We start from the raw sequence: 24018 nt of genomic DNA on the forward strand, positions 1-24018 counted from the left end.
CGAAGGTGAGCAAACCTTAGAGGAGGAGCGGTCCAACTGAGGATTGAGTCAGCAATTAAAGTCACCTCCTAAAATCAAACAGTGTGAGGACATATCAGGGAGAGTTGAGAAGAGACGTTTAAAAAAGGCCTCGTCGTCATAATTTGGAGCATATACACTACTGTTCAAAAGTTTGGGATCACATTGAAATGTCCATATTTTTGAAGGAAAAGCACTGTACTGTTCAATGAAGATAACTTTAAACTAGTCTTAACTTTAAAGAAATACACTCTATACATTGCTAATGTGGTAAATGACTATTCTAGCTGCAAATGTCTGGTTTTTGGTGCAATATCTACATAGGTGTATAGAGGCCCATTTCAAGCAACTATCACTCCAGTGTTCTAATGGTACAATGTGTTTGCTCATTGGCTCAGAAGGCTAATCGATGATTAGAAAACCCTTGTGCAATCATGTTCACACATCTGAAAACAGTTTAGCTCGTTACAGAAGCTACAAAACTGACCTTCCTTTGAGCAGATTGAGTTTCTGGAGCATCACATTTGTGGGGTCAATTAAACGCTCAAAATGGCCAGAAAAAGAGAACTTTCATCTGAAACTCGACAGTCTATTCTTGTTCTTAGAAATGAAGGCTATTCCATGCGAGAAATTGCTAAGAAATTGAAGATTTCCTACACCGGTGTGTACTACTCCCTTCAGAGGACAGCACAAACAGGCTCTAACCAGAGTAGAAAAAGAAGTGGGAGGCCGCGTTGCACAACTGAGCAAGAAGATAAGTACATTAGAGTCTCTAGTTTGAGAAACAGACGCCTCACAGGTCCCCAACTGGCATCTTCATTAAATAGTACCCGCAAAACACCAGTGTCAACATCTACAGTGAAGAGGCGGCTGCGGGATTCTGGGCTTCAGGGCAGAGTGGCAAAGAAAAAGCCATATCTGAGACTGACCAATAAAAGAAAAAGATTAAGATGGGCAAAACAACACAGACATTGGACAGAGGAAGACTGGAAAAAAGTGTTGTGGACGGATGAATCCAAGTTTGAGGTGTTTGGATCACAAAGAAGAACGTTTGTGAGACGCAGAACAAATGAAAAGATGCTGGAAGAATGCCTGACGCCATCTGTTAAGCATGGTGGAGGTAATGTGATGGTCTGGGGTTGCTTTGGTGCTGGTAAGGTGGGAGATTTGTACAGGGTAAAAGGGATTCTGAATAAGGAAGGCTATCACTCCATTTTGCAACGCCATGCCATACCCAGTGGACAGCGCTTGATTGGAGCCAATTTCATCCTACAACAGGACAATGACCCTAAACACACCTCCAAATTGTGCAAGACCTATTTAGAGCAGAAGCAGGCAGCTGGTATTCTATCGGTAATGGAGTGGCCAGCGCAGTCACCAGATCTGAACCCCATTGAGCTGTTGTGGGAGCAGCTTGACCGTATGGTACGCAAGAAGTGCCCATCCAACCAATCCAACTTGTGGGAGCTGCTTCTGGAAGCGTGGGGTGCAATTTCTCCAGATTACCTCAACAAATTAACAGCTAGAATGCCAAAGGTCTGCAATGCTGTAATTGCTGCAAATGGAGGATTCTTTGACGAAAGCAAAGTTTGATGTAAAAAAAATCTTATTTCAAATACAAATCATTATTTCTAACCTTGTCAATGTCTTGACTCTATTTTCTATTCATTTCACAACATATGGTGGTGAATAAGTGTGACTTTTCATGGAAAACACAAAATTGTTTGGGTGATCCCAAACTTTTGAACGGTAGTGTACATTTACCAAAATCAAGTGAGTGTTATGTGTTTGGCCAGTAACAATAACAAATCTACCATTTGGATCAGAAATAACAGATGAATAAATAAATGGAACAGATTTGTGCAGCAGAATGGCAACCCCCCGTGATTTACCCTGGAATGTAGAATGGTATATCTGACCCACCCATCCCCTTTTCAATCTGGCATGATCAGAAGCTTTAAGATGGGTTTCTTGTAAAAAGATCACCTGAGCACCAAGAGTGTGAAGATGATGCAACACCTTGCTACGTTTTATGGGGTTATTGAGTCCTTTACAGTTAAAACTAACGAATTTAATGCCCCCCCATATGAAGGCACTTTTAAATTAGTACGAGATATGACTAAGCATATACAGTGCTATATACAAGGCAGCGTGACAGTAGTAGAGCAAACACTGAAAACAAATGCCTGACTGATGGGGGGGAAAAAAGAGGACCAAGAACAAAAACGAAAAACAAAACCGAACCAAAACCAAAAGCCCTTCCACCCACCCACTGGCAGAAGCATCCCCCCAAACGGGATGCGCGCAACTTAACCCAAAAAAACCCACACAAACTATTACGCCTCCTAGTAGCTCTGATAAAAACCCACCAAACACTATTCGGCGTCCACTAAGGAAATGTGACATTTTAAGGAAACAATAAAAATATACAATAATAAACAGGCTTATAGCCTAATAATGTAAATTATGTATGGTCTAAGCAGCTACATGTAACTATTCCACCCTAGAAAAAGTAGACAAGCAGCATGAATTTGCAGCGTCAAACAAGCTTAACATGAAAGTGACTCCTGTTGTTAAAACTTCGAAGTTGAAGTATTCATGCATAATTAAACAGCAAATGTGTATTCAAGTTTTAACTAAACAACTTAAGATTTAAAAAAAAGCAGCGAAAAGTGAACAGAAAACAGTGGTAACATCAGTCTCTAGCATAGACTGGTCTCTAACCGTAGGCAATCGAACGTCCCTGAAGCAAGGCACTATGGGAAATGTAGTCTTATTGCCTGGCAGTAGCGGCTAACCAACTAAACAGTTAGCATGTCAGTTAAACTGCATCAGGATCGACAACTTTTTTAATGTTTTTCTCGACAAAATCTGATGCCAAAGCAGGGTCATCAAACCTGTGAGTTTGTCCGATGGGTAAGGTAATGCGAGGCGTTGCCGGGTAGAGAAGACCAAACTTGATGTTTGGGCAAGAGTGGAGCTCCTTTTTCACTTTGGCAAAGGCGGCCCGTTTCTTGGCCACCGCTGGAGTGAAATCTGGGAAAATCGAGATCCTCCTGCCATTGTAGGAGAGAGGAGAGGCTTCCCCGGCGCGTCGCAGAATCTGGTTCCGAACTTGAAACAGGTTAACCCGAATAACAAGCGGACGTGGAGGTTCTCCATTTTTGGGCCTTGCACGGAGGGTACGATGGGCGCGATCCAGTACAGGTTTGTCATCAAGTCCCAATAGGTCTCGTAAGAGTTGGGCAGTAAACTCGGTGGGTCGCTGGCCTTCCAGACCCTCAGACAGGCCCACCAGGCGTACATTATTCCATCTTGACCGCCCCTCCAGGTCCTCGCATTTCTTGGAGAGAGAGAGAGTCGACCAGGGTGTTAAGCGTGCTAACATTAGCTTGAAGGTCGGCTAGCCTGCTATCGTGGTCGTTAGCCGAGCGCTCGAGGTCAGTTATAGTCTCAGTCTGAGAGGCCAGTTTAGCTTCGATTGACTCCAGAGCCGCCGTAATCTCTCTTTTGACAGCACCCGAGACGATGGATTCAAATTTATTGATTATATCGGAGCGCATTTCGTCCATCATCTGGCTCATATTCATTAACAGGGCTTCATTAGCATCTAGCTAATGCTGGGATTCTGGCTCAGGAGAAAGCCGAGGCTTGTTGCCGCGACCTGATTTGGGAGCGTCGGATTTCCCTCTATTTGCCAGCATAGATCGTCCTCAGTCGAAAAAAAAGTCACTTAAAGCAAGTAGCTGCAAAAGTAAAGCTCGAAAAGCTACAAAAGTGTAAAATAGTGCAAAAAAGTATAAATTAAGTCACATTTCGGCGGAGCACCTGCAAAACACGTCCTACATCAAGCCTGCTCAGCAGCGCCCCCCTGAACATACACATATTTAAAGAGAAAATATCCATTAACTACCAGTCATAGTGCCAACATTCAAAGTTCTGACTCACCTCTACACTCTTACCCTTCCTCCTCTCCCACTGTCTCTGGACATTCCTTCCCCCTCTCCTTCTCCTTTGCCCAACAGTAACATAGTTTCCACCAGCACCCTGCTGGCTAACAGTACCAATGGCGGTCGTTGGTAACCCGGGCCTCGACCGATCTGGTATGGAAATCTGATTTAATGATCTGCATATTTGATTTGGCAAAGATTTTATGCCGGATGCCCTTTTTGACGCAACCCTCCCCATTTGTCTTGGCTTGGGACCGGCACTAAGAATGCACTGGCTTGTGCATCCTTAGTGGCTGGGTTAGAAAATATCCATTAATTGATTCTTCGTTAATTTACACTCCTGTAATGGTTTTTATGTATAGCCGAATATGCTTCGTGCATCTGACCCCAGTATTTTCTTTTGCATTAAGATGTCTTGAGGCTTCTAACTGTTAAAATGGCAAAATGGTCCGGGTAGCTTAGCGGTCTATTCCATTGCCTACCAACACGGGGATCGCTGGTTCGAATCCCCGTGTTGCCTCCAGCTATGTCGGGCGTCCTACAGACACAATTGGCCATGTCTATGGGTGGGAAGCCGGATGTGGGTATGTGTCCTGGTTGCTGCACTAGTGCCTCCTCTGGTTGGTTGGGTCACCTGTTCGGGGCGGGGGACTGGGGAGAATAGTGTGATCCTCCCACGTGCTACATCCCCCTGGTGAAACTCCTCACTGTCAGGTGAAAAGAAGTGGCTGGCGACTCCACATGTATCGGAGGAGGCACGTGGTAGTCTGCAGCCCTCCCCGGATCAGCAGAGGGGGTGGAGCAGTGATAGGGACAGCTTGGAAGAGTGGGGTAATTGGCCGGGTACAACTGGGGGTAAAAAAAAAACCCCAAAAAAGGCAAAATGAAAAAAGGCAGGCTGCTAAATTAGCAGTTAGAAAACTGGCCTAGACTGGCACCAACCTTCAGGTGAACCTAAGTTTAACTAGACCTAGTCTAGGAATGACTGTACTCACGATAAACATTCATGCATGCACATTAACCGGTTTCCCTTCTACCCTTTCTATCCAAAACTTTCAAACGTGCTGTCTTTAACCAACTTTCTTTGTACCGCCACCAGAACAACCTCCTGGACCCCAACCAGTCTGGGTTCAGGGTGGGTCACTCGACAGAGACGGCCCTCCTTGCAGTGACAGAATCGTTGCACTCTGTGAGAGCAAACTCTCTCTCCTCTGTCGTGATACTCCTGGACCTGTCAGCTGCGTTCAACACAGTGAACCACCAGATCCTCCTCTCTACCCTCGAGGAGCTGGGTGTCACAGGCTCTGCACCCTCAATGTTTGCATCCTACCTGACAGGTCGCTCCTACTAGGTGACATGGAGGAGATCTGTGTCAGAGCCTCGCAGACTGACTACAGGTGTTCCACAGGGTTCAGTTCTGGGTCCTCTCCTTTTCTCCCTGTACACAACATCCCTGGATTCTGTTATTCGCTCGCATGACTTCTCTTACCATTGTTATGCCGATGACACCCAGCTGATCTTGTCCTTTCCTCCCTCTGACACACAAGTAGAGACACGCATTGCTACGTGCTTGACTGACATTTCGGAGTTGATGGCGACACACCACCTGAAGCTCAATCTGGACAAGACAGAGCTGATGTTCCTCCCGGGGAAAGGTTGCCTGCACCGAGACCTGGCCATCACCATTGACAACACTGTGGTGACGCCAACTTGGACTGCGAGGAATCTGGGTGTGATCCTGGACGACCAACTGTCGTTTGCTGCAAACGTTGCATCGGTTGCTCACTCCTGCAGATTTCTTCTCTATAACATCAGGAGGATTCACCCATTCCTCACCGACGAGATGGCACAGGTGCTCATCCAGGCTCTGGTCATCTCCCGGCTGGACTACGGCAACTCCCTCCTTGCTGGCGCCCTGGCGTCAGCCATCAGACCTCTGGAGCTTGTTAAGAAAGCTGCAGCTCATCTGTTGTTCAACCGCCCTAAGTTCTCCCACACAACTCCCCTTCTCATGTCCCTACACTGGCTCCCAGTAGCTGCTCGTATCCAGTTTAAGACTCTGGTGCTAGCCTACAGGGCAGTGAAAGGAACAGCTCCTTCCTATCACCAGGCCATGGTCAAGCCCTACACCCCCGCCCAACCACTTTGCTCTGCTGCCTCAGGACGCCTGGTTGCCCCGTCGCTCAGAGGCCCCTGCTGCCGATCGACCTGGTCACGGCTCTTTTCTGTCCCGGCCCCACAGTGGTGGAATGAACTCCCCACTGATGTCAGGACAGCGGAGTCGCTGCCCATCTTTTGGCGCAGGTTGAAAATTCACCTCTTCAAGAACTACTACCCTGTTACTTGTTCTTAGCACTGATTGTATTCACTCATTTAAAAAAAAAAAAGAAAAAAAACTTTCTTGGGCTTTTACTTAAGCACTGGTTTTGCTCTTAGATGCTTGTTTAGATGCACTTATGTCCTCTGATGACTTGTAGTTCTCCTGATTTCCTATGTTAAATGCACTTATTGTAAGTCGCTTTGGATAAAAGTGTCGGCTAAATGACTGTAATGCAATGTAATTAACATACATATATGTAGACACTGCCACAGACAAACAGCTACAGACAGAATGTGGAGTAGGATGAAGAGGTTGGCAGTCTACTATTTAGTGGAGAGGTTTTGTGAGGAAAAATGCCAATCTGCCCACCACTCCCCTTGTTGAATTTGAGCATGTCCACTGTGAGTGTGCGCGCGCATGCACGTGCGCACACACGCACACACACACACACACACACACACACACACACACACACACACACACACACACACACACACACACACACACACACAAACAAAGCATCTGGCTTTTCATATACCTGCGTGCCTTCATATATCCATACCCATATGGATGGTAATGGAATCACGGTAGTTTCTCCTCAGTATTACGGAGGTAGGCATGGCTAGTCTGAGATGTGTGAGTCATGCATGGTCATGTGATGACTCGAGTTTAAAGAGCGATATTTCTTTACCCATTCATATTCTGATAAATTGCAGGTTGTTCAACATGATGACACTCTAACCTTAATCTACCCTTAAGCCTAAACTTAACCATTATCAAACCAACCCTAACCCCAAATTTAACCACTAGCTAATCTTAACCGCTAACCCAAATCTTAATCTTAAATTTAACCACCCAAAAGTAGAGTTCGTCAGAATACAGGTGGTGGTGGGGGGGGGGGAAACGCGTGTAAAGATGACTGCAAACATGAATTTAAAATTTTTTAAGGAACAAACCCAAATTCCAACACCAATTTGAAAATTGTACACATAACCACAAAACCCCGTCATAATGGGGCGATCAGATCCACTTGTAGCCGCGTTTTAGGAGAATTCAGTTTATTGATTTGGAATCAGTATTAAGAGAGTGGGCCAGTGGCATCCGATAGCAGTCAAAACATATTTGTGATAAGAGATGTGCGTAAAGATTACATGTGTTTCACTACAGACAGTGGTGAATTTCTCAGATTACCCCAGAGATTGACCAATAACAGTGGGTTATTTGCTCGGAGGAGAGTGAAAATCACAGACATTGCTGAAATTGGACAGAATTAAAATCATTGGGTATGTCCACGTTGCACCAAAAAACGTGAGAGAAACTAGCCCAAATGGAGCATTTGACACTTACTCCCTGTTTCCTTATTTTTTTTCACACACACACAGTAATGTCACTGGTGATTTCTCAGATAAGAATGAGCTTCAGCCTGTAAAGCCTTGCTCAGGACTCAAATTCGTGTCATGAGTGGATCAAGTTCCTAAATTACTCGAGAGCAGTTTAGCATTATTTTAGCCTGCCTGCCCACACAACTGCATTCAGTGGCATGCATCACAGAATAATGTAGATTAGGTTAGTTATATACTGTAGGGTAAGGTTAAGGTTCATCTCTTTCATTGAAATACTTTGGAGTTTAGATAAGATATTGCCTCTGGCCTTATCATTGCTGTAGAGTTTACCCATATCCACCCCAAAAAAACTGTCTCAGGGCAACTTTAGAAAGTACTGAATCCCACTGGGGCCCTGTGATGGCCTGGCGGCCTATCCGCCCAATGACTGCTGGGATAGGCTCCAGCATCCCCGCGACCCTGAGAGCAGGATAAGCTGTTTGGATAATGGATGGATGGATATACTGTAGGTTAGCAAAGCTCACAAAACAGTAGTGAGCTGGAATTGATTATCTTAAACTGCAAGGACAACTATCTTGAATATGTCTGTGAATTTTCTCATTCATCCAGGTCATGGTTATCCAAAGGAGTTGAATCAAGTGCAACTGGACTTGGTATATATCCGTGAAGACGTTTCGCCTCTTGGACTAGACCAAGCTAGACAGACTAGCTTGGTCTAGTCAGAAAGGCACGGACTGAGGAAGCCTCTTGGATGAGAGGTGAAACATCTTCACGGATATATACCAAGTTCAGTTGCACTTGATTCAACTCCTTTGGATATCTTGAATATGTGGATCATCGGAGGAAACTCTTCCTCCTCAGCTTCATATTTATCTCCACCAGGCAGTATAGCCTGAGGGGATTATGCATTTGATTGTGTGTGGGTGTGTGTGTGTGTGTGTGTGTGTCCACGGCTAAGCTTGCAAACTATTGGACCTATCAGCCTAAAATTTTTATGCACAGTAATGACTGTATGATGAACCTCTCGTGGTTGCAGTGATTCAAAACCTTGGAAAAACATTTGTTCTCGCTGTCCCTGCTCCCTCTCCGCATTCACACTCTAACTTGCTCGACTAACATTGCTTTCTGTCACTGCCCGATCTGAGTCAACCGTGTACATGCGCAACTCACATCTACAGTTGAGTCAGATCGGGCAGTGATAGTGTCAAAACAAAAACATGTATTTGAGTATGTGTCTTGAAAGTAAATGAAGTCGTTCATATTTTGCAAGCCAGCAAATCATTCACTGCTGATCTCAGCACAGGAGAACTGGAGGAACACTGGATGAACCAAAAATAATTCACCTTGTTCACCTCACTGCCAAGCAGAAGTGCCATAGTCTCTAATATTAAAACTCCGCTATAAAAATACAATTTCAAGAGTAGGATTAATCACAGTCGCAGCTGGAAATCATCTCAGTAGCTGTAATAGAATATTTCCCATGGCTGAGCTGTTTCTTATCGTTGTTTTATGAATGAAAGTCAATCAGCAGAGCAGCCACTCACCTTGATTCATTTTATATCGTGAAAACCGCGACGGTTAAACACATTTGAAGTGTTTTAACAAGGGCTTTGAAATTATGATGTCCTCCTTTTTGTCATTTCATGCCAGACTTGGTCGCTTCTGTGCGAGGATCCACCTAGGAGGTTGCACATTCACAGACTGACAGGCAAACTGTTTTTATTAGGTAGATTTTTTAGCTTGAGCACTGCATATTAACAACTTTTTTTTTCATATTTCCCTTTCAGTTGACTTGGGCATTGTGCAAAATGTCTTACAATGGCAGGAGAAACACTGGTTTTTCTGTTTTCTGGTTTTTTGTCAAGTTCAGACACCGGAGAAGGGGAGATAGGTACGCCTGGTAGAGATGTGCACTCTAGTGAGTGCACTCTTCTAGTTTCAAGTGGATTCAGGTGTTACAAAATTTGACGCAATCTGATTGTTAACTTGGGCAGCTGTTTTGAAATGTGTCAGCACCAGTCAAAACAAATCAAATTCCTTGAGAACCCTTTATGCTTGGCAAGTGAAAAGGGATCCAGATCATAAAGGCTACAGATGCATTGAGATTTGCACAGGCGCAGAAACACTGCCCCCCCCCCCATGCTCTTCACTGCATTGTGTAATGATCACCTAAGAGGAAATAGCTAAGCAGATCCTTTGTGTCTATGTAAATCCAGAACCCACTGGCATAGTTAAATAGTTTCTGAGATTTTTTTCCCCCCCACATCACACAGACATCCATTTAAAACAGTATACTAGAGCAACAGCCCAGGAAAGAGATGAAAATTTGAATAACTCATACTTACATTATGTTTATATGCACATTCATGTCCACTTTGCAAAAAAAAATCTGTATGCGTAATCTTGCATTAGCAATAATGTAGGAATGGTGAAAGCGCCCTGGCTGAGAAGACACCTTAGGGGATTTTGTTGTTTGTATGAAGTCATTATTATAAGTGGCTTAATTATATTTAAAATGATGAATAAAAGTGTCACTCACGTGAAAGAGTAGCTCAGTGCTTAGGGAAGAGCTTCAGTGGGGCATGTATTTGCCTGTCTTCATGATGACTGACTTGTACGGATGAACCAGGCAAATGTTCTGTTTAAAACACACACTGCCCTTGTTCCTCTCAAATCATAACTGAGCTGCAGCTGATACTGCAGTAGTAGTTGTTCATGTATTCAGTAGCTTACCATTTGTTTAAAATGCATGTCAAATAATTTAGCAAATGTATTTCTAGTAAATCAGAACTTACATAGTTGCAAACTATGGCAATTGCCACGATGTTTTGCATGACGAGCAAAAAATAAATAGAAGGATATGAATTCTAATACTGCACCCAGCAACTTTCTCTGCACATGTTATTTTATATGACCATCCTCAGTCACAAACATGATATTTTACCTTCAGACTGTAGCACCCTACAATCTACTTCCTCAACTTGTTTGTGCATGATAGCCAACTGATGTTCACTGTTAAATGAAAAATATAGATTGATGGCTTTAGTGGTAGGCCGTAAATACAGGCAAGCCCCCTGACTGCCGACATGGAAAACCCAGCACATACCCTCCTGCTTACGTTCTTCTGGAGTTTGAGAATTAAGGTTAGACCATTTGACTGGTATGACTGTTGAATTGGTTTGCCAAGGTTTTCTCTGGACTGAACAGAAATGCCAGCTCTCTCGGTTCTTCACACCCAAACAGTTCTTGTCACCATAGAGAAGGAAGAGATGTGGGCCACAACCAGCCCGAGCAAACCAAACAGTTGAAAGGCAAGCAGATACCACTGAATATCATCACTCTGTTGGTGCACATACATGAATATGTGTGTGTGTGTGTGTGTGTGTGTGTGTGTGTGTGTGTGTGTGTGTGTGTGTGTGTGTGTGTGTGTGTGTGTGTGTGTGTGTGTGTGTGTGTGTGTGTGTGTGTGTGTGTCAGCTTGCATGTCTTTGTATCCATATGTCTTCCGTGACTGGGCATAGTGTGTGAAGATATGATTGACCTTTTTTCCCATCAGGAAAATTTTTATCAGGAAAAGTGTCTGTCTTCACATACACACATGTTTTGATTCATTGAGAACGTCGCATCCACACTTTCACTGGATGTTATTTTATTTTTTGCTGTGTTAGTTGGAATAACTTTCCAAGCTTTATCCTTTAGCATGTCCTCATTCACAACACACTGTCTGAAAACAATGCCAAACTCTTCTCAGAGAAAATAAATGAATGCAGTGTTCATTGAACTGTAGTTTTATCAGTTTGGTAGAGTTTTAAAAATGTGTTTATGCACCCCTGTCTAGAAGGTGCATCGCCACTGTTACCATTTGGATTATTTTTATATAGTTTTTACAACATAGGAATGTATATAGGCACTTAAAAGTCACAGAAAGATCAAAACTAAAGAAGTGAATCCTTTCAAAAGGCTTCTTAAAACTATGGATCAGAATTATAAATAGGCTGTGGGCCTACTTCTGATGAGGCCCCATGTGACAATAATTCCAATATATTTTAATGAACTTTGCTCCCAGGATAAAAAAAAAGAAGAAAAAAAAAAGGATTTTTCTCACTTGGTTTCCGGAATTGAAAAAGTTTCAAAATCCCAGAGTGCTTCATAAATGAATCATGTCTGTCCATTTGCCCCCTTTTGCAGGTACCGGAGAGAGCGGGAAGAGCACTTTCATCAAACAGATGAGGATTATCCACGGGACGGGCTATTCAGAGGAGGATAAGAGAGGTTTCACCAAACTGGTCTACCAGAACATCTTCACAGCCATGCAGGCCATGATCCGAGCCATGGAGACACTTAATATCCCCTACAGATATGACCACAACAAGGTACATAGGAGCCTTTCATTCAAGCCATTCTGAAACCCCGACTGAACTGAATGCTCACAAAGAGTGACGCAGAATTGAAAGCAACATGATGAAGGTCTAGTGTGTGTGTGTGTGTGTGTGTGTGTGTGTGTGTGTGTGTGTGTGTGTGTGTGTGTTCACGTCTTCACAATGTGTGTGGGCGGGGAGGGTGTGTGTGTGTGTGTGTGTGTGTGCAAGAGAGAGTGAGACAAGTGAGACAATGGCAAGTGGTCATAACGTGTGTGTCTTAAGAGCATGGTCTATCTTATTTGCAGCAGTCATCCATAATCGCTTCCTGCCCTTTCTGAAACTTCCTGTCCCCTTAAACCACTCATAACCTCCTAACAGACCCTGTGTGTGTGTGTGTGTGTGTGTGTGTGTGTGTGTGTGTGTGTGTGTGTGTGTGTGTGTGTGTGTGTGTGCATGCGCGTGCAATATCTGTCTGTTCATTTGTGTGTATGTCCCTGCACACTTGCATGCACACATAAGCGAGGCCCATTTTAGATCTCAGGCAAGTCACATATCCACTCAGACAGCACACTCACACTTGACCTAGCTTTCAATAACCATTACATCCTCTGCCTTTGTAAGGTCTTCAGATTCCATCTAAGCTTTCTGAATCGGTTGTCCTTTTACTCATAGCGTTGGGAGCGGTTACAGTAACCTCTTACTCGCAGCTCATTCCCTGTGAGAGTTGCAAGTGGAAGGAAGTGGTGCGTAGGAGTCGTCACCTCAGTGGGGCTTTTCATAAATTAGACATTCGAGGCGACAGCCGGCCGTGCTGCCTCTGTTGTTTCCTGCCCTGCAACGGCTGCTCGTTACACTATGGAGAGCAGAGTTTAAAGAGGTTTTTGGGAGGAGGTGATAATACTTTATTTATTACCATTCTTTAATTAAACTTTTTTTTTTCAGTTTGACTTCTTAACTGCTGCTATTTCAGGGATGTTAGAGTTCGACCAATTGGTAGTCATGTGTAAAATACTCATAATTTCGTTCTCAGATGGCAAAATATACACTCTTTCAGAGAAAAAGAGCATTAAATGCAAAATCCTCCCTTAAAGAGATATTCTGCAGTAGTTCAGGGTGTGCTTCCATAAGTTATCATAACTTTAAGTTGGTAAATAGCTTCTTTTTTCACAGAGTCAAGTTTCATTTGACCCGTGAATGTTCACTGTCAAGTCACAAAAGAATTGAAAATATAGGTATGCTCATATTTGTAAATAAGAATGCATAGACTTAATGGCATTGGTAATTTACAATAGCAGGAGTAAAGGCTTGTTGTTTTATTTGGACTTACTTGTTTCAATTCAAGCTAACTAATACAGCTAGAGGTAATTATTTCATGAGAGTTAAACAACAAAATGGATTATCACTAATGGGCCAGATGTGCTTTCATGCATTTCATGCATGCATTATCACAATGCTTCTACCCAACATCTGAAACCTGCTGACCCTGGCTTGATTGTTTAATTCATCTAGAAATCTTTTAAATTGACTTTTTAGGGCTCCCGGGTAGCAAAGCAGTCTATTCCGTTGCCTACCAACACAAGGATCACCAGTTCGAATCCCCATGTTACCTCAGGCTTGGTCGGGCATGCCTACAGACACATTGGCCGTGTCTGCAGGCGGGAAGCCGGATGTGGGTATGTGTCCTGGTCGCTGCACTAGCACTTCCTCTGGTTGGTCGGGTTGCCTGTTCGCGGGGGAGGGGGACTGGGGGGAATAGCGTGATCCTCCCACGCGCTACGTCCCCCTGGCGAAACTCACTGTCAGGTGAAAAGAAGCGGCTGGTGACTTCATATCTATCAGAGGAGGCATGTGGTAGTCTGCAGCCCTCCCTGGATCGGCAGAGGGGGTGGAGCAGCAACTGGGATGGCTCGGAAGAGTGGAGCAATTGGCCGGATACAAATGGGGAGAAAAAGAGGGGGGCGGAATTTACTTTTTTTCTATTTCTGACTGCTGCTTTTAGAAATAAGGGGCTCACTCTAAGGGGGCTTTCTCATCTAACTCATTTGGTCCATACTGTAACGTGCATGGATTACTGGACACGCTGGCCGCCGGCTTGCGAGTCTGACCCTTTAGTCGAGCGGTTAGCGATGCCTCCTGTGGTGCGGGCGATACGGGTTCGCTTCCCGGCCGCGGCAGTGCCTGTGGTTGCGTTGTCCCCCGAATTCGCTATGATACTTTCAGATTTTTCAATTTGATCCGAACCAAAATTACAGGTGTGAAACAGCTAGAGGTGGTCTCAGTCCGGATTAAACTGTTTTGTAGTGCGAAAACATTTTTTGGATGGTTCGGACTTTCGGACCAATTACAGGAAGTTCCGGCAGGCTATCGTCAGAATCGGAGAGGATGCGAGAGAGAGGGTATAAGAGGACGGGAGAGCAATGCCACCTGAATATTTTCATAGTGGCAACAAAATGAATCCGTTCATTCATTTACTCCATTTATTCAAACGGTGATAGAAAGCTACCCGCCGATTTGAAAACACGCTGACGTCAGACGCAAGCCTGTCTACCAGCCAGTCAATGTCCAGTATAGGGAGACGCAGCCACGTAGTGATGATGACAGGACGTAGGCATGTCATGTAAAGTTCTTTAGTGCTTTCACATAGTTGCAATGTGAAACCAAAACTAACTAGCTCAAATGGATACAATGTAATAAAAACAAGAACCTTGGTTCGGACTTTCAAGTGTGAAAACGCCCTAATTATAACTCTCTGTGGTTTTGTGATGGAGACTCAGTTCTCCAAACCACACTCAGACACACCAACACTTGCACACACTCATGATTGGTAGGAGCAATAATAATCTGTTACCATCTAGAAGTTATTTATTATGATACTAATACGGCTTTTAGTATAGCTAATGTAACCGGTTATTTTCTTGCCCAGTGCGGGATTCGATACGGCGTGTACTGCACCACAAGGCGACATCACTAACTGCTCGGCTAAAGGGTCAGACCCGTTAGTTAGGGACTAACGTGTCTTATTAGTAGTTTACACTAATATACTCCTAAATTAACAAAACTCCCTCATGCTCTTACATTAATAGAGGTGCTGTAGGGGATGAGCGGCATCTTTGGGAAAGGAACTAACCGACAACGAAAAGGAAATGAAATTTTGTAGCTTGAAACTGCACCATGTACCTGTTTTTATGTTCATATCTTCTTTTGCTGTTATACAAGGTTAAAAGAACATTACTTTCATGTCTCCAATACAGGACACCAGTTAACTGCCCCAAAATAATAGCGAGAAACTAAACTGTGTAATTTACAGCCCTTGTCATTATTTTCAGATCTCTTTATAACGTTTGTGCCCAAAATAGTAGAAGCAAAATGTCTTTTACCATCAAACGTGGTAATGAAGCTTCAAACAAGCATTCGCATAAAAGTAAAATGCAGCTCGGTATAATTATATATAAATAGAAAAGACCTGACTTGTAGGTGACTAGAGGGTTTGGGATGAGTTCTGGGAATCTTTCTGTAACATCAACGTGAAACATTGCTAAAGCATTGCATTCATTCCATGACGGCTACATTAGCTTACTAGCGGTTATTTGTTTTTTAGTCACTTGACTCGCTATTAGGTGAGCCGGTCAATGCTATAAATTGACGGGTTTTTTTTCACCCCTCCCCCTTTTTTTTCTTCCAATTGTACTTGTCCAATTACCCCACTCTTCCGAGCCGTCCCGGTCACTGCTCCACCCCCTCTGCCGATCCGGGGAGGGCTGCAGACTACCACATGTCTCCTCCGATACATGTGGAGTCGCCAGCTGCTTCTTTTCACCTGGCAGTGAGGAGTTTCGCCAGGGGGGCGTAGCGCGTGGGAAGATCACGCTATTCCCCCCAGTTCCCCCTCCTTCCCGAACAGGCGCCCTGACTGATCAGAGTAGCCGCAAGTGCAGTGACCAGGCTTCCCACCCGCAGACACGGCTAATTGTGTCTGTAGGGACACTCGACCAAACCGGAGGTAACATGGGGATTCGAACCAGGGATCCCTGTGTTGGTAGGCAACGGAATAGACTGCCACTCCACCCAGATGCCCGAACTTGACTTTTTTTTTACGTCAGAGATGTAAATGCTAAGTCAGACAGTCGAAATTATTTTGAAAGTCCACTGTGATAATTTTTGCTGAAATTTAACATTATATTATATTGCAATAGCTTGTTGTTGGTCAGATGAAAAAACCCTCTGTGAATCCTGATTTTTCTGCTGCTAGATCATTGAATTTCACAAATTATGATAGATCAATGGTAATCAATATCCCAACTGTGGGTATGATTTTAATTCAACCCTCAATAGAACTAGTCTATGATGAAATTCCCACGTTCATACAGCGGTGGCACAACATTTAACTTACTTGAAAACAGCTGTCGAAGCGTTTTTAATTTCTTGGCAAAGGCCCGAAGGCATAAATGGAAACTGTAACACGGCTACATTTGAGATTTAAAATAACCGAACTTTAGTTGTGTGAAAGCAAATCGGCACATCCACAGTCCTTCTATAAAGTATCATCACAATATGTGCCACAACATGCAGTATTTGAAAAAACATACAATTTTAACGTTTTTAACACTCAAACCACCATGTTGTTGTTTCTCTACCATTACACATTTTTACCAGTACTCGTGTTACATGCCATTAAGGGCAACTTTTTTTTTCAATCTTTCTTTAACTTTTATCCTGTTAGCATTTTCCCAATGTCTACTCAGTCTGACTTAGAACAGGGTACAACTTTCCAGCATTTTCACTGTACTGGTCTTTTAGAAATGTTCTTGACACATTTTTAAATTCACTTTTCTGAAGAGTTGTATGAAATTGAGTGGAAAATTCAAATGGGACTTATCTGCATCGTTTGCTATTAGAGCCGGGGGAGTTCTAAATATGAATCTGGGGCGACAAATACATCCCTGTTTTTCCTAGTAATAATAGGATCACCACCACCAGGATTTGGGCTGCAAATATCAGACCCATGCTAGAGCCTCGAGGTCTTGAGAAATCTCTGGAAGTAGAACGTTCGAGTGATTAAAAAAAAATACTAATTAGGACTGCTAATTATGTCACTTATGTGTGTTTCACACCATTTTTAACATGATCAAATGAGTTTGATTAGTCAATTATTTGTGGTCCAGTTGCTTCATTTTGAGTCAAGGAGAGATTCTCAGGGACTCATCTGGGTTCTTCTCCTCCTCTCCTTTCGCAGGGCAACGCCAACGTTGTGAGAGAGGTGGATGTGGAGAAGGTCTCCATGTTTGAGAATCCTTATGTAGATGCTATCAAGAGTTTATGGAACGACTGCGGGATACAGGAGTGCTATGACAGAAGGAGGGAATACCAACTTTCAGACTCCACTAAATAGTAAGCAGAATGGAGAAACTGTGGAATAAACACTCTGGAAAAGCCATAGTGGCTGCACATGTCAGAAACAGTTCACTGCAGTATCGGTTCATTTGTAAAGCCAGTTCAGAGTATTTCTCTTGGTCATTTTCTTATTATTCCTTGGTAGGATATGTCATCTTTATGTCATAGATTTTTTAGGATATTAATTTTTTCAGGCATTAACCCCCTTAAATTAAGTTAAGGTGGATACTTCATTGTCCTATTAGAGGAAATTTATTTCACCTTTTGCACAGAGCCTCAAATACATGTATGCATACTATAAATACCACACGACATACACGGAGAACAGGGAGACAATGATACATTAACATGAGTTTTTTTTGTTTTGTTTTGTTTTGTGTTTTTTTTGGTTAGAATTCTACCAGCCTTGAAAGAAATCACAGACTAGTATTTTTTTTACTCTGTCCAAAGTGTCACCTGTCGATGTCATATCTGCTGTGAAGTTATTACCAATAAGTTCACTATCATGCATGCAGTACTCTGAATATCTTTCCCGGTGAAAACAGCAAGAGAAAATGGACATCTTGATTGATTTGTCCTCTGTCTCTGGCACAGTTATCTGAACGCATTGGACCGGATTGCTGAGCCCTCCTACCTTCCCACCCAGCAAGACGTGTTGAGGGTTCGAGTTCCAACCACAGGCATTATCGAGTACCCCTTTGACCTGCAGAGTGTCATATTCAGGTAAGTCCAGAGGCTGGAAAGTCAAAAAGTACCCCAAGTACCAGTGACAAAAATGACACTGGAAATCATTGGCAGTCACTCGGGGTCGAGTATGACTGTCCTCCTTCTGGGTCCTTCTGGGTCTTCAAGTGGGCGTAGAGGCCGATCCTGAAGCCGCATAATGGGAGGACCTGCGCGTGACAGCGTTTTATGTGGAGAGGCTGATGTGCCTGCAGCCACCACACGGTCCCTGGCAGGGTGTGGCCAGAATCCAATGGCATGGAGAACCAAGATGATTGGGGATCACCCTATATTGCAGCCTTCATCCGCCTTCACTGCCATTGTGACCTGGCATCTTCCGCCAGTTCCGCCATTGAGGTCTTTGATGGACCGCACTTTGTCTGGAACCTCCCGCTCGACCTATCTGCTTTGGATGATCCTACCAGACGCCAAACTCCAGACAGCATAGCTCATGGGATCATTGGTAAGCTTCTCCACCATGGCAAGGTGGCGATCCAGGAGAAGAAGCACTGGAAATAGTGTTCTGCTTGCCATAATATACTATTTACATTCAAGCAAACCAGTTTTTTTTTCTGATCTTTCCTTTTATTGCTGTACACATTTTAACTCCACTAACCTGGAACAGATATTATTAGTTATTTTGATGAATACATCCCAACATTTGAAATAGTCACTCCATATGTTTCCCTCACCGAAGCAAATAAAAGTGAAAAGAGTATCTTGTGGAACAAATGGATACTTACATAATTATTTTTCAGCAAATACTTTGGACCACAATTTAAGTAGAAATGGAAATTAAGATTATTTTTACTTTTGCTAAGTGAATTCAGATTATTTTCCTATACTCAGTTGAAGGCAGTGTTGGGAGAGTTACTTTTAAAACGTATTCCGCTACAGATTACAGAATACATGTCATGAAATGTAATTTGTAATGTATTCCGTTAGATTACTCAATGTGAGTAACGTATTCTAAATACTTTGGATTACTTAAATATTTTCTTACATTTTGTGTAACAGTATATGTAGCATTCACACAATACTTCTTACTTGAGTAGACTATTCTGTTTCTTCTATTGTATCAACTATCTGAATGCATTTGAGTCACCTTAGATATATATTAACAAAGGCTAGAAGAGTATGTAAACACAAAAGATCTATGATTTTTGTATCTGATAAAAAAAAAAAGAAAGAAGAGAACTTTTCCATGTCCTTTTCTTTATTTCCATAGCTGTTAGAATGAAAAATCTTAAACAAAGAGGAAAATATAGCATAATTTTTTACTGAATTTACTGTTGAACTAACATTTAGGTATCACTTTCACTGCATTTTGTGTTGCAATCCTCTTAAAATAAGAATGGCACCAAAGGAAAAAAAATAATTAAGTAATCCATCAATTTCAAGAATGTAACTGTATTGTGAATACCATAAATTTAAATTGTAACTGTATTTGAATACAGTTACTCATATTTTGTTTTCTAAATACGTAACGCAGTTACATGTATTCCGTTACTCCCCAACACTGGTTGAAGGATATCAGCATTATCATGTTCCTTTGTTCTATTTTTTTCCCCTCTCTTTGTTTTCTAGCCTTTAAATTCTGCAAAATATAGATATTGTCAGAGGTGGAAAAATAATGCTTACTGCAAACCTATTAGATGTGTGCCATCACTGCATCACTGATGAATGGGAAATGCAGAGGGAGAAAAATACCAGCAGATGGCACTCACTTGATTTTGTTTGAGATGTCGCTCCAATTTGTAGTCTTGTGGACTGGATCTTATAGGACTCATAGGAGGACAACTAGATATTAATGAATGAATATAGAGAAAACAATGACTCCTTCACCGATTCTCAGTGGTTACCACTAGAAACTCAACACCCAAATGGCTGGATGTGGTGCGAAAATTGGTCTAGTTCCACGATACTCAGTTTCATTAGTTGTGACATTTGACTCACCTGTGACCTTTTGCTGTGGAAAAAAAATCTGATGAAACTTTAATGACTACTAAGGAAATTTCAGTCAACACACTCATTGGTGGCATGCTCAGTTGATCAGATAGCAATGAGCCGAAGGGAGACAGGTTGGTGATCAAGCCATATATACTTGGTCTCTACACAATATCAAAATCTTTCTCGGTTTGCCAGGAGGATGGGCTCATGGATCAAAGTCTAAGCTCAGTTTGTTAGACTGGACAGTTGTCTGACCAAAATCCCAATGATCACAAGTGTTTATCATGGGGACATGCATACAGTACCACACACATTATCAATGTTCATAACAGCTACTGACTCTCCTGATTTCAACCTATTTTCCAGGATGGTGGATGTGGGGGGTCAGAGGTCAGAGAGGAGGAAGTGGATCCATTGCTTTGAGAATGTCACCTCCATAATGTTCCTGGTGGCGCTGAGTGAGTACGACCAAGTTTTGGTGGAGTCAGACAACGAGGTAAGTTGACTGCACTTAGGCTAAATGCTAACACGCACATACAAATACACTCAAGCACATACAAAATAGAAGCTGACAAGAATTTTATGCTGAATTGATTAACAATCAGATCAATGAATTGATTAACAAATAGTAAACCTATTTAATATGTTAACATAAAAGTAGTTGAGTATTATGTAAATATAGAATTATGCTAATAACTGACCATTATTTACATATTGGTCAGTTTAAAATGGTCAGTTTTTTATTTCAACATTGAGACTGCATTGTCCCTGATATAAAACAACGGACATGAGACTCTCCTCACCACCCTGCACAGCCATGCACCACCCCTCTTTCCCTTGGAAAGCATTTGTAAATGATCAGCCAGCTGTTTTGAATACCACGTCAGGCCACGTCCACTTCTTAACCAGAAAACCCATGTGTGTGAGGGTATGAATGAGCATGTGTGTGTGTGTGTGTGTGCGCGTGTGCGCGTGCGTGCGCGTGTGTGTACACCTTTTTCTGGTTTTGGTGGCCTGGGGATGAAGACAATTCTAAAATCTGAAATGAGATGCACCAACATTTTGTCCGTCTTTAAGTATTGGGCAATATGAGCACTTTCAGCTATCAGTCAGTAGAGAAATAATGCCAAAAATTCTGGCCTGAAATTATAAATATAAGTGACTTGTGAATGTGTTTTGTGGCTCTCCTTTGCTCTTTCTTTGTCTTGCTTAGTCATATGGGTTATTTTGCAGTTGCCTATTGGGACAACAAAGTGGAAGTTTGTTAAAGCTTTTTTGCTGAAATATCAGCAGGAGGTACGTCGCCTAAGAATATCCCCACCACAAATTAAATTTATCCTTATAAAACATGATATCCTAAACAGCACGCTGAATGAAAAAAAAAACAGTCGCCTCAGGTTGTCCTCTTCCAACATCATGAATCCATCGGTGGCTGCCGTCCTCTGAAGTAGAAGGACATTTTGGGGAATAATGTCTCATGGAAAGGACTGAATGTTCGATAGTGCTTGTAAAGGTTTATTCATCCTTTCGAATCCCCGCGTTAACCTCCGGCTTGGTCGGACGTCCCTACAGACACAATTGGCCATGTCTGGGTGGGAAGCCAGATGTGGGCATGTGTCCTGGTCGCTGCACTAGCTCCTCCTCTGGTCGGTCGGGGCGCCTGTTCGGGGGGAGGGGGAACTAGGGGGGAATAGCTGACCCTCCCACGCGCTACGTCCTCCTGACGAAACTCCTCACAGTCAGGTGAAAGGAAGCGGCTGGCGACTCAACATCTATCAGAGGAGGCATGTGGTAGTCTGCAGCCCTCCCCGGATTGGCAGAGGGGGAGTGGGGTAATTGGCCAAGTATAATTGGGGAGAAAAAAGGGGGGATTAAAAAAAAACTTTTAAAACTGGGGAGACTGGTCAGATGTCCTTTTCTAAAGTGATTGACTTTGATTTTACAACTTTTATGACATATAGATACTATATAGTACTGTTTTACTGTACTACTAGCAATGTGATTAAATCTAAGGCTTGGATTCCATGTGACTGTTTTGTTCTATTAAACTTTGAAACCGAGCACCAGGGAGAAATGAAAAGCTTCCGTGCTCTGCTCTCTCGTCTCTTCTTCCGCTCTCCCTCTCATCATCAGTTCTGTCCCTGCGGTGTAATACATTTAGTAAAACATGTACTTAATGAGTATGAAAGAGTCTGGTTTAATTAACTGATTAACTGCCACTTTCCCTTTCTCTCTCTTTCTCTTATGTATTTTGTTCTCTGACTTCCCCTGTCACTCACACACACACACACACACACACACACACACACACACACACACACACACACACACACACACACACAACACACACTCTCTGTTTACAGAACCGGATGGAGGAGAGTAAAGCATTATTTAGGACGATAATCACATACCCCTGGTTCCAAAACTCCTCCGTCATTCTGTTCCTCAACAAGAAGGACCTGCTGGAGGAGAAGATCATGTACTCTCACCTAGTTGACTACTTCCCAGAATATGATGGTGAGTGACGACAGAACCTCTTCAACCCATTGAAGCAAATTTGTGACAATGGGCTAAACAAATAAAATTGACTTGCCTTGACTTGACTCACCCTGAGCAAAGAGCCAAGTCCAACCTAGACCCAAAACACAGTTCCAACCAAGCCACGCTTATTGCTTTTTGTGGCGTAATGTCAGGAAGCCGAGAGTTATTACCCTGAGACAAATCCTACTGCAAGGTCCAAATTAGTTGACACATTATGATATCTCTGTATATTTTAATACAAAGCCTACCAAGAGTCTGTACCCTAAAACCATTATTCTTTGTTAGAGCAACCAGCACAAGCCTGTAAAACAAGAAATTGGCCCCAGAAAAAAGCTTCTTGAAAATTTGTGTGCTGTTTAGAAATTTAATTTATAGGACAGCCCCTTGATAGGCAAGTGTCCCATCCTCAGTTGTAACTGGATGCCCCATTGTACCCTGCATGCTCCAAAGAGGGTGTCATCTTGTTTTCCTGCCAGGTCCTCACCACGCTCTTTTACAAAGCAGAAGTGGCATGCACGATATGAAAAGAATGTGGCACTGTTTTACTAGATGCGAATATGGAGTGTCATCTCTGTCTCAACCAGGTCCCCAAAGAGACGCTCAAGCTGGGCGAGAGTTTATTCTCAAGATGTTCGTGGACCTAAACCCCGACAGCGACAAGATCATCTACTCCCACTTCACTTGTGCCACTGACACAGAGAACATCCGTTTCGTCTTTGCTGCCGTCAAAGACACCATCCTGCAGCTCAACCTAAAGGAGTACAACCTGGTGTAGTGGCAGCAGGGTGGAGAATGGCTGGTTGTGCCTGCAGGATGGTCCTCAACACACTGACTGACTGTCGCATTCTGTGAAAAGATAAAACATACACACATGAAAAGAGAAAATTGGAGAAAAAAGTGTAATGGTTGCACAATACTAATTTATTTGCCATTCGTTAACCCCTTGGTCCCCGAGGGGTGAGCACAGTAAATGTTATCTTACTATTTAAGGAGTTGATGAAATGTATTGGGGGGGGGGTGCAAAGAAGGACTGAATAGGATAGGGCAGGAGGAGGAGATGCTGTTGAATATGTACAGCACTGATCCTAATTTTTAAGCTTTGCGCATTGTGAAGTTTTTTTTGGTTTGTTTTTTATTATGACAGAAAGAAACTAGTTTGTGCACTCGAGGGCTGAGGGGGGAGGGGGTTCTTTCTGTCTGTCTATCTGTCTGTCTGTCTGTGCGGTGCCTCAAAGCTAGATTGCAAGGTGCTCCTTCCCTCCCCCATTTTTGTGAAAAGGAAAACGTAATGTTTTTAACCCTTTTCCCTGCTCTTCTATCAGTCCATTCTCAAATGATATTGCAGCTCTCTAATTAATGGTTTCTGTTTTCCTGTGAAGGATTGATTGGCAGGTCTCGACATATAGATTTAAACTGTGATT

General features: G+C 42.9%; 1 protein-coding gene across 1 annotated transcript in view; it reads left to right on the forward strand.

The window, feature by feature from the left end:
- The window catches only part of LOC130125540 (guanine nucleotide-binding protein G(q) subunit alpha), a 33866-nt gene extending 10234 nt beyond the window's left edge, over window positions 1-23632 (forward strand). Inside the window, exons 2-7 of the mRNA XM_056295125.1 lie at window positions 11820-12004; window positions 17226-17380; window positions 17978-18106; window positions 20423-20552; window positions 22420-22573; window positions 23182-23632. Of these exons, the coding sequence (XP_056151100.1) occupies window positions 11820-12004; window positions 17226-17380; window positions 17978-18106; window positions 20423-20552; window positions 22420-22573; window positions 23182-23372 (944 nt within the window). The 3' untranslated portion in view covers window positions 23373-23632. The remainder of the gene's footprint in view (window positions 1-11819; window positions 12005-17225; window positions 17381-17977; window positions 18107-20422; window positions 20553-22419; window positions 22574-23181) is intronic.
- The last annotated feature ends 386 nt before the right edge of the window (window positions 23633-24018 follow it).

The sequence above is a fragment of the Lampris incognitus genome, chromosome 1, assembly GCF_029633865.1.
Source record: "Lampris incognitus isolate fLamInc1 chromosome 1, fLamInc1.hap2, whole genome shotgun sequence".
In the NCBI taxonomy this organism is placed as follows: domain Eukaryota; kingdom Metazoa; phylum Chordata; class Actinopteri; order Lampriformes; family Lampridae; genus Lampris; species Lampris incognitus.